General features: G+C 30.0%; 1 protein-coding gene across 1 annotated transcript in view; it reads left to right on the forward strand.

Annotated features, from left to right (window-relative positions):
* Positions 1–12,298, forward strand: part of rg (A kinase anchor protein rugose) — a 1,091,579-nt gene that overhangs the window by 647,098 nt on the left and 432,183 nt on the right. Inside the window, exon 30 of the mRNA XM_075379107.1 lies at positions 7,468–7,653. Within this exon, the coding sequence (XP_075235222.1) occupies positions 7,468–7,653 (186 nt within the window). The remainder of the gene's footprint in view (positions 1–7,467; positions 7,654–12,298) is intronic.

The following is a 12,298-nucleotide window of genomic DNA, read 5'->3' on the forward strand; positions in this document are numbered from 1 at the left end:
ACTTATATGATAATTTTTTCATTATTTCTTTATATTATTATTATTATTTAAACAGATTGTTTTATGTATCTATTAGAAAATAAAATGTGGTCGATAACAGTTTATAGAAAAAAAAAACAAAATGAAATATCTTTATTATAGGTTTAAAGTGAGTTACATAGTCCTAAATATGTATCAAGGGATTGTTAATGAATTTACCCAACGTGTTGTACTGTCCTGGGCAAGACAGTAACTAATCTTACAGCTTAAATGTCCTTTCGCATCACTCACATTATTTATCCTTAAGCACCTCTTTCTCATTATTGGTGCTCTGAGTATAGATCTGACCATTCTAGGATTTCCATGCTGAGGATGGCAGGACCAAAGATCCTGTGCATACTCATTATCTGGTGGCATCACAACAGCAGCATGATAAGCTTAACTGCTGAATCGACCAGGAAAAGCTAGCTCATCCCAGGGGTAAATCTTGTCCTTCCCAGAAGAAAAAGATGTTGTCCCTCAAATTAAATTTATGCACTTTTTGTAAGTTAGAAAATAGAAGTAAAATAAGATCTCCAAACAAAATACAACATTGGAGCTAGAAAATATGTCTGCTGTTAGAGATATCTAAATAAATGAGTATTTATTGGGATTGGTACATAAAAATACATTATGCAGTTAACATCAGTAAAAGGTACATTATAAATACAAAAACAAATTATAAGATAAAAAATAGATAGGTTTAAAGTACATATTACTTATTTAAATCCAAAAATGTAAAATATGAGGGACAATCAGAAAGTAAGTTACACCCCCTCTATGAAACAGACACTTATTTATAAAACAATTTTTATTTTATTGAACAAAAAACTACATACTTTTATCTATTTTTCGACATAATCACAAAGTTTTTCTAAACACTTTTCATACCTTGTGACAAGTTTTTCATTTACACTCTCATAAAAATTTTGTCCAATTTCCTTTAACAATTTAAGGACCAGTTCCTTCAGTTCATCTTCAATAGTGAAATGCTCCCCTCCCAGATCTTGCTTGAGAGGACCAAACAGGTTGAAGTCATTGGGAGCTAGGTCAGTGCAGTAACAAAGATGAGACTCACACTTTCCACTTGAATTTTTTCGGTAATTCCTTTGTCACATGAACTGAATGAGGAGTAGCATTGTCATGGAGAAAAACGACCCCATCGCTCAATCTTCCGGGTTTTCAATCTTTAATGGTTTTACACAATTTTTTAAAGTTTCACCGTAAGATTCAGCATTGATTGTTGTTCCTCGGGGCATAAATTTACTGTAAACAACTCCCTCAGAATCGAAAAAGACTGTCTGCATAACCTTTCGAACATGCGGGATGTTTTCACTTTTTTTGGCTGCAGCGAATTTTTGTATGTCCATTCATGATGCTCGTTTAGTCTCAGGAGTATAATGAAGCACACTGATCTCATACCCTGTGATGATTTGTTTCAAAAAACTGTGGACTAGTCCTGGAATAACATTGAAGAAAAGAAAGAGCAGATGCAAAACGTTGATGTTTGTGGTTGTCGGTCAGATGTGGCACCCATCATGCACACAAATTACGGTAACCAAGCTGATCATGAGTAATCACAAACACGCTACTGTAACTGATGTTAAGTTCACTTGCATCGTCTGTAATTTTAATGCGCTGATTACTCAAGATCATTTCATTCACGTGTTCTGCGTTATCCTTCGTGTTTGCAGTTGAAGGACGCTCAGCACACAGTTCATCACTCACATTTGTTTTTCCGTTTCCGAACATTTGGCACCATTTTGTGATCATGTCGGTGTGACATTACATTCTCACCGTATACCTCAATTTGGCAATGAATTTCACAACTATTGTAATTTTTTGCCTATAAAAATTGGATTACTGAATACACTTCTATGCTGGATGAAACCTTTAGAAGATATGCCATATTGACAACACAATTCAGTAGCTGCTATTGAAAATTATTTTGAGCATATATTACATACACTTTGAACAGGGTGTCAGTAAATGATTTTTTTTTTTAAATAGTACTTTCTTAAAAATTGATCGAATTCTTCAAATGGTTCAGTAATTTATTAAAAATGGCAAAGGAAGCATAATAAGGTTCTTTCTCATACACCAGGGTATTCTGTTATATGAAAACAATTCCATTTTCTGGTTTGGTAAAGATGGATATGTTACTTTTTAAGAAAATTGACCATACTTTTTACCAAAGATTGCACATTCTTAAATATAAACACTCGTATAAGTTAACATTAAATTTCTAAGTATTGGTTTAAATAGTTAATACTTATGGGCATCACATAACAATCTGACAGGTAATTTTACATCTGAAAAACTTTTCTGACTTTTTGAGGATGCTCAAAAAGATAATATTCTACATTATGTAGTTGTAACAGATATTTAATAATGATGAAAAACTTAGCATTTTATTGACGGACTTCAGAACACAATTTCTGGGCAACATAAATACTATTGTTATCATTAATAGGAATTCTGTCCATAGAATTCTATCCATAGTTTTGAATGGTGGTATGACGAATACATTTTATTACAGTTGTAAATAATGATTTATCTTCACTTTTGTAAAAATTTAAGAATTATGTACTCATCTAGCAAGAATTGGAGTAAAAGATAAATAAAAACCAATCCTATAGCAACCAACCAACCAACAAGAATCTCATGGCAAAGGGTAAAGTAACCAATTTTAAATCAGAAACCATATGATTAATTTAACTAAACAAACACATACTGATATTTGCATTTTATATCCTATTCTATTTATGATTTATTATATTCCTATTGTATGAAATTAATATGTAAAAAAACATATCCACCTTTGGAAGGCCATGAAATCCCATTTGAGACCTACTACCTAGGAAGGTCCTACTACCTTCTTCCTTTTTCTGTTCAGCCTCATGAACTACTGCAACATAATACTTCAGAGGATGATATGTATGAATGTAAATGAAATGTAGTCTTGTACAGTCTCAAGTTGACCATTCCGGTCAATTGTGGTTAATTGAAACCTGACCAAAGAACACTAGTATCCACAATCTACGTGGGTTATTTTTTTTCAAGGTTCAATCGGTCGTGAAATAAAAACCCGTGCAAAAATTAGATGAACCTTTGTGCATATGTGTTGCGCATCGTCTCTAGTATGGCCTTCAATCACGCTGCATCACTTCATTTAGTTCTGAACACGCAGCTAGCACGTAAACATGTCTAAAACAATAGCATCTCCCGCCAAGTGTGAAGTGCGTGCGGTAATTTGATTTCTTCAGGCTGTGGGGTGTAATGCAGCTGAAATTCATCGACGAATAAGTAATGTGTACAGTGAAACTTCAATGAGTGACAGCAAAGTGCGACAATGGTGCAGGAACTTTAAAGCAGGACGTGCACATGTTCTTGATGCAGGCGGTCAGGGAAGGAAGCGACTGTCAACCGATGATCTCGTTCAGCAAGTGGATGAGGCAATTCGAGAAAATCATCGGTTCACAATTTCTGTATTGAGTGATTCGTTTCCTGAAATTTCAACGTCAGCTCTCTACACCATTGTGAGTGAGAGACTTCAGTACCGCAAACTGTGTGTGAGATGGGTTCCCAAGATGCTGTCCGACCATCACAAAACAATGAGAATGGACGCCTCCCTAACGTTTCTCCAGCGCTACTACAATGAAGGAGAAGATTTTTTGAACAAAATTGTCACAGGGGATGAGACATGGGTCCATTTCAAAACTGAAGAAACAAAAGAACAATCCAAACAGTGGATGCATTCTCATTCTCCCAGTAAAGTTCAAGCGAACCTTCTCCAACAGAAAGTGTATGGCTACTGTGTTCTGGGACCGGAATGGAGTTCTCTTGGTGGAATTCATGGAACGTGGCACGACCATCACTGCAGCCTCAAACTGTGTGACTCTTCAACGTTTACGAATCGCAATTCAGAATAAGCGGAGAGGAATGCTGTCATCAGGCATTGTCTTTCTCCATGACAATGCTTGGCCGCACACTTAAGCTGTAGCAAAGAAACTCCTGCAGCGTTTTCGTTGGGAAGTGTTTGATCACCCACCATACAGCCTGGACTTGGCTCCATCCAATTTTCAACTCTTTGCTCACATGAAACACTAGCTAGGAGAACAACATTTTGGCACAGACATTGAGCTGCAGACCAGCGTAGAAACATGGCTGAAAACACAGGCGGCTCCGTTCTATGACGAGAGTATTGGAAAGTTGGTACCACGCTACAACAAATGTCTAAATCGGAGTGGCGACTACGTAGAGAAATAGCGTAGCTATTACAAATAAAAATATAATATAGTACTTGTTACAAATAAAAAATTTTTTATTTTCACTGTGGTTTTAATTTCGTGACTAATCGGACCTTGAAAAAAAAAATAACCCTCGTAGTATTCAGATCCATATAAAAGTAACTCAACCTTTATTTGAATTTGAACCTTAGAATTCTCAGCTTCAAAATCAGTTCATGCGCAATGACACGTTCACCACTAGACCAATCCGTTGGGTACGTCCTAGGACAATAAAAATCAATTATATTATTCTTGAGATACTAAAAACAACTAATAGAATAGTGAGTTAGTATTTGCTTGCTTGAAATATATATTGGCCAGTTGGAAACAACTAGATTTTTTCATGTAAGCTGTTACTAACACAAGGTGGAACTCCATCTGGGATCTCATGACATTTAAGTGGTAGAAACCCTTTTTCAAGGACTGTTAACCATAAAACTGTTGCTTTTTAATTTTTTTCATTTTTTATATTTTTTTAAATTTAAATAAATAATGTTTTTGTCCTCTGTGCTGTGTGAGACTAATAATATCATTTATTTTCCTCGTGTATTATTGTTTCATTTGATTTAAAAGAGCTAAAGTGGCTACAGATTATTAAATAAAATAAAACAATCCATTTACTTTATTTGCATGAAAAGAATTATGATCAGTTTTATAGGGATAAAAACAGTTTTACTTGCACTTTAAGGATTTTAAATGTTACAGTTTCTATTTAATGTTTAGAACATATGAATACAATTATAGCAAATCTTTAAAATTGTCAGAAGTAACACAGGTGATTCCTACTACATAAAAAGAGATTTGTCTTGTCGTACTGTACTATAATAATATCTTTTGATACATCAAATTGTGTAACTGGTTTAAATTAATATTTTTTTTAAATATTTTATAAATTATTTATTCTACATATTTATTATTTCATTCTTCATTTCATTTTGCAATGATTTATTTATCTTCATTTTTTCTGTCATTAAACTTAAGTCTTGATTGTAAAAATATTTTGTTTTTATTTTTGTTTTTTCTTCATTTTCTTTTAAACGCATCTTTTTCTTTATTTAGACTTTTTGACAGTTTTGTGTAAATGTATTGATTCTCAAATTTTTATGTTGTTAATTTGTGATTTTCTTCTACACTTCTTTAATTTTTTATTTATTTTTTTGTATAAATATTTATAACGTTTTAAACTTTAGTAGTTACATGAATTATTTATATTTTATTGTTAAGTTTATTTTCCATGATTACTAAGGTCCTCAAAATGAAAATTGTATTATTTCATAAAATACAGATTTTTTATAACATTATTAAAGTATTTATAAAAATGTACAAGTTGTTCAAGTGATCATAGGATCTTAAATTTTCTCTCCGTAATGCAATTTTTTAATACAGTGTTTGATGAAAGACAGGTTTCTTAACCGCACTTAGAGATATGTAAAACTAAATATAGTGATTGAAGTTGAGCCATGAAAACTTTGCAGAAACGATTGAAAATTATATAAAAAAAAGAAGAATTTGATTTTAAATCTGTTGCATAAATCAACATGTCGGTTTTGATTGATTTTCATTATTATGAGATAAGTCGTTATACTTAATGTACTGGAATAATATGAACATTGAAACTAAGCAGGAATATCCTATAGAAATTAGCTGTCACTAAAAAGGGGATCTTTTTCAATATTTTTAGATAACATCAGACTTTATCAGGAGTAGGATGTCTGGCTCTATCCTTAGGCACTTCTGCCACTAGTTTGCGTCCTTCACTTTCCCATTGCTTGAGTCCTTGAACACATTCATAGTCATAGAGAGATACTGCTTTACTGCACCTCAATAATGAAGCAGCTGCCCTCGTTTTATAAGGCACCACCAGGATTCTATTACAAATGGAACCAGGATGTTGGCCGACTCGACTATTATGGCTTTCATCCATAGAAAAAGGAATAGTTGTTTCCAACAGGAAGGGAAAATGAATGGAATGTTAAATCCCATGAGAGATTTCCTTTGATCTGAGTAGATCAGGATGGGTAGTTTACTATCTTACCTAAAGCACTGTTTTTCAGACCAAGAATAGCTTGTTGTGTTTTATCTGTGAAGATAAAACCAAAACCGTGAAATTGGGTAAGAATGCTTATCACATCTAAAAAGAAGTTATGAATTTTTTTCTTTTACCATCCTTCTGGAAAGATGAAGATTGATTTTTAATTCATACATCTCTTCCAAACCTATTATCATAGAAACCTTTATTCAGCATACATTCTATCCATTTTTTCAAAATCGGTATGTTATACACCTTTATGATTCTAGGACAGTCTCTGATTTTTAATTTTCCCTTAGTATTGTTCTAATGTTTAAATAATTGTTATAGAAAGTTTAAAATATATCGGCTTAAAAAAAAAAAATTTTTTTTAAAATATTTTATGATTACTTTTATCTCTTTTCATATTATATTTCCATTGACTTATTCATGGTGAGTAATGACTATATTACCGTGTTTTATTACCCATAAAATAAAATTAGTGAGTTAAAAAATAAAGAGTGAGTATGGATAAATGTACAAATCAGAAATAAGTTGTCTGAAATATGTACATTCATTTCATTTAAAAATGTGTATGTCACATTCCTTATGATGTTTCAGATTGTTGTCTCACAATTACATTTAAAATTGTTACTGATAATAAAATTTTAAATGTTGATTGTTTGGTAGGGTTTGAAATAATAAGAAAATTATCTGATGAAATCAAAGTTATACTACTTATCTCTTAACTTTTTGGGTATTTTTATAAACTTATTTATTGATACTTTGCTCATTATTCTTGCCAAAGATTTTTTTAGAGTTATTATTTTATTTTTGCAATCCTGACTGGTATTAAACATTTATGCTAATATTTTATAATCTGTTCATTTTTAACTGTAAATTTACAGTAATTGTGTTAAGAAAATGTGCTTTCTTACTACACAGATAAAAAATTTAATGTACATTAAATATCATTATGTAGTACAGCAATTCCTTCCTACTATTTATTATTATTGTTATTACTAATATTACTATTATTGTTGACATTTTATATATTTTACTTTTTCTCATAAACTTTAATGTTTTTTACTTCAGTATTTTATAAATTTTCTTTTATTATTATTGTTGTTATTGTTTTCATATTTAATATAGATTGCAGTGGAACACGTCCTTTATTTCCACAATGGTCGCATCATGTTTACCCTCAGTTTTTACCAAATTCTCACCCCCATTCGCACACGCATACGCATTCCTCTTTGTTACAACAAAACAACAATAATATAAACAATATCAACAATAACAGCAAAGCTATAAGATATCCAGGCTTACCCCGACAAGGTACCATTTAATTTTTGTGAACCCCGTATTATGTTCTTTGTTAATGTCTTCAATTTTTTTTTTGTTTTTTTATTGTATGTATGTTTCACAATTGTAAATAATTTAATTTTGTATAAAACAATGTATTGTAGATATATGTTGTCACGCACTGTCAGCTCGTGCTAATTTTGTTATTTGTTATCCCAATTTTGCTATTTACTAGTGTTTCTTGTTTTTATTTTAATTTATTTTATTATATTGCTTGCTTATTTAGTATGTTCGATATTGTCTTGATGTATATAATTTAGTTGTTAATTTATTACATTGAGGTGTTTCCATGTACTGTAAGTTTTTATTAATTCTAATTTATTGATTTTGTTTTCAATTGTGCTACCATATTAGACTACATACATTTAATGCGCTAGCTCATAATCTTATTTTTACAGTTATTATGTATAATTTCTTAGAATTTCACTACAACAGATTATTTTTTTCTCTTAAATAATAAATTTTGAAATGATAATTACATACAAAAAGTCTATTATTGGTAGTGAAATAGATAAAATTAATATAGAATAATTTGGATAAAATGGATAAAAAAAAAAATTGAATTTATTTTTGTTTACTTGTTTTTTTAGTCGCTCAAGTATGTCTAGATTATTATCTGGAGTCTATAAACTTGACTGTTTTAACTGTAATAAGTGGTGTCTGAGAAATACAGATTACAGCTTTTCACAAGCGTATGAGAAAAAAATGCATAAATATTCTTCTTTCCTAGCCCACTTTTTTAAACAAATTTATTGAAATAGACCAATATAAAAACATAATGACAAAACAAAAATTTTGCTTATAAATCTTAGAGAATGAAACTAAACAAACTTGAGCCAGCCTCCGTGGTACAAGTAGTAGCGTCTTGGCCTTTCACCCGAAGGTCCTGGGCTCAAATCCTGGTCAGGCATAGCATTTTTCACACACGCTACAAAGCATTCATCTCATCCTCTGCGGAAAAAAAATTGCTTAACTGCGGACCCGGAGGTTAAAAAAAAGACACACTTGAGCAAATCAAAATCTACAAAATGTATAAATATAAAAATGATTGAAAACAAATACAATAAATTACGCATATGTACACTCTTTGAATATATCCTAGTTACTGAGGCCTGATGATGCCTAATCCAAACATCAACATCAGTCCAACACTACAACACTGACTTCTTCCAATGGCAGTCTTCAAATAAGCTTGATTAAGATTAGTTAAAACATGACAAAATTTTTGTAACTGTCATGTTGAAAAAAAATGATACTGTACCTGATTTAAAAATATTTCTCTTTTTTACTTTCTCACCTAGCGCTATAGCAGAGCTATACCTGTAGAAGGGAAAATATTGTAACCAGTCCAACTTGGGTATATGCAGTTTTCACCAGACCTTGATGTTCTGATACCTAAGGAACCCAAAAAACCAAATGGAAATTTTTTGAATGTTTATATGTAAGTGTGTGAGTTCGGTCTTGCATTCCTTATATCTCCAGAACTACTGGACTGATTTTGACCAAACTTGTTCAGATTATTCCTGTATGTGGGGCGTTGATGCCATTAAATTTTTAACTTAAAAGGTCAAGGGACTGAAGCTGTAGAGCAAGGTCATCCTCAGTATCTCGAGATTTCACCTAATTAAGGTCATATTTTTCTTAGGCACAATTGTAAATAATTAAAAAATAATAATATTACCAAAAAAAAAAGATTTTACGAAATCCTGCCCCAAAAAATGATCTAAATAAACTAGTGGCTAAGTGGGTATACTCCTTAATATTGTACCCCTCTCACCTCAAGGAGTGCTAGTGTAACTGATGTATCTCACATTTTTTTACTATAAATTTGCTCACAAAATTATGTAAATTACATTTGCACACTTACATGTTTATATTAAATTGTATTAAATATATATAACTTTCAATTTCATGATGAATTTTATTTATATACGTATGTTGAAATACCTCTACTAAATGTATACATGTTTTTCAAAATTTTTGTTATAGTGGGCTTAATTTCCTTTTTTTACAATTTTTTTCTGTAAGTATAAAGATGCTGTATGTATTAAATGCTATAGTAATAATTGCTTATTACTATTTATTGTAATTTTGTTAATTTTATTTAGCTTTGTGTTGTATTATTTTCTTACATATTATTATTTAGTTATATTCTTTAATAATAGTTAAATATATATAATATTCTTGCTCATAAGAAATAACTAGTTCTTATTTATTAATAATAACTATTAAATATTTAATTAATAATATTATTATTATATATTTAATAATATTAAAATAAAAGATTTATTCTTAACAAATTTTGTTTTTTTATATGTATTAAAAGCTACATTTATTCAAGTTTTATTATATTAATATTGTTCATATTGGTAAATGTCTAATATAAACAGTGATTTCTTGTGGAGACTAGACATTTGTTTGTTATGACAATAGAAATCTTTTTACGTCTGTGTTTATATAAAAGTGTCAAAATATTTGTCACAGGTTATTGTTACTGTTAATTTTATTTTCATGAAAAAATTACTTTTTAACTAAGTATCATTAGGTATTAGATGTTACATTAGATGTTAGATGTAGGTTACAACTGACATTGTTCTTGTTACCATTATGACAGTTGTATCCTCAGATATATATTTAAATAATGTATATATATATATATATATATATATATATATATATATATATATGGAGTGTTCTCAGATGTATTCCCTGAACTTCAGGTAATGATTCAAGGCACCAAAATGAGTAAGAATTTCATATCGATGCAAGTCCTATTTTGCTTTGTTTTCTTTCTGGACACCATTTTGTGACCTTCAACAAAAAAATGATAATTTCTCAGGCAAGGGTAAACCTACTTTGACTACATTTGGCAAATCTAAGCCTAGCATCTTATTCTACAAAATAAAAAATTTTGAAAATGTCACTTTCAAAAATCTCAAAATAATGGCCATCTTAATTTTTTTATTATATATATTTTTTATTTTTATGTCTTTTTTTGAAAATTCAAATAATTCATCAACATATTGACCATATTTTTTGTTGTCTTCTTCTATTACAGTTCGGCTATCATCCATGCAAATTCTCAAACCATGACACCCTTCTTCTCCCAAGACTTATTTTAGCAATTAATATTTCCTGAACTATCAAATTAAGTTAAGAATATTTTTTGTCTCTCAAACTATGTCCTAAATATTCTAATTTTTTCTTCTTTACTATGTTGATAATGTCTAAATTCTTTTTCATACTTCCTTGAAATGTCACTATTGCCATGTAATTTTTGTCCATGTAATTTTTTAAAAAATCATCAGTAAGTCCACATTTCAAAAAATTTCTTCAATTTTTTGTGGCCAATATTGCAAAGGAGAGTAGAAAATACATCGCATCTGAACAATTTAGTTTGTTGCTGTAAATTAATATTCCTGTCAGATAACATCTTCCATCATTTTTTTAAAAAATTTCTAGCATTTTCTATGTGAAGGGATACTTTAAAAGACTGATCCTCAACACAGTTTAGTTGAGTAATACAATATTTATTTATATTAAAAAATCAATTCTATAGGTGAAATGTTAAGCTCACTTCAAAATGAGATGAAACATGTTGCCTAAGCTGAGATGATTCTCATCTCATTTTGATGAGATGAGAATGAGCATGTAAGCTCATATCAGAATGACATGTGAGCATGTCATTCCATTTACTAATGACTATTAATTTGGTTTTCTTGAAATTAATTTTCAAGTTAATTAATGTGAGACTTTCATAAGTCTCTGTATAGGTAATTGAGTATTAGAAGTAAACATAACCTACAAACATTTTTAAAAAAGGGTAACATCCATAGCCAACCATTAAAATTGAGATTTCTCACTGTGTTTCTGTTAATATATTCATTAGGACATAGTAATTTACTTATGGTTGTTTGAATGGAAAATGGTTGTTTGCCCATTTTATTGGTATAGATAACCTGTGTGTTTCAAGGTTAAATATTTGTTCATATGACGTCTCAATCATTTTTATCTGTATATGGAAAATGTATTTCCCAAATCACATTTGGCCTTCATTAGCTGTTAGCTTATATTATTAAGATTTTACTGTATTCTTTTTTTTCTAAAAGATTAATATATCGAATAAAAATGGATTTTAACTAATAAATAACAAACTTATTTGTAAATAAAATAATAAAAGCTGGAAAGCAGGATAAAGTTCATTCTAAATCTAATCAAGCGAGTTAAGGTTTACAAAAATGTTATTGATTCTTAAATGATGAAGATTAATGAAGAAATTTATTTTTAACAGTGTTATAATAATGATTAATTATAATAAATGAATATAAACAAAATTTGTAATATTTAAAAGAATTCAGTTTCAAAATTTTTTGTCTGTATTTTAATGATTTATCATTCATTATATTTTTGCCATCAGTAAATGAAGGAAGATATGCATAATTAAGAGACTAGATATGTTTAAAGTTGTTATAAGCGTGGCAATTATGGCCATAATAGCGAACACGTAAGTCTTATTAGGACTGCACTGGTGCTATTGTTACCTACTCACTGATTGGTAAAATGTTAGTTATTTGGCAATATAACTAGCTATAATTTCTATCTGAGTGCTATTTAAATG

This window comes from Lycorma delicatula, chromosome 11, assembly GCF_047948215.1.
Source record: "Lycorma delicatula isolate Av1 chromosome 11, ASM4794821v1, whole genome shotgun sequence".
Classification (NCBI taxonomy): Eukaryota; Metazoa; Arthropoda; class Insecta; order Hemiptera; family Fulgoridae; genus Lycorma; species Lycorma delicatula.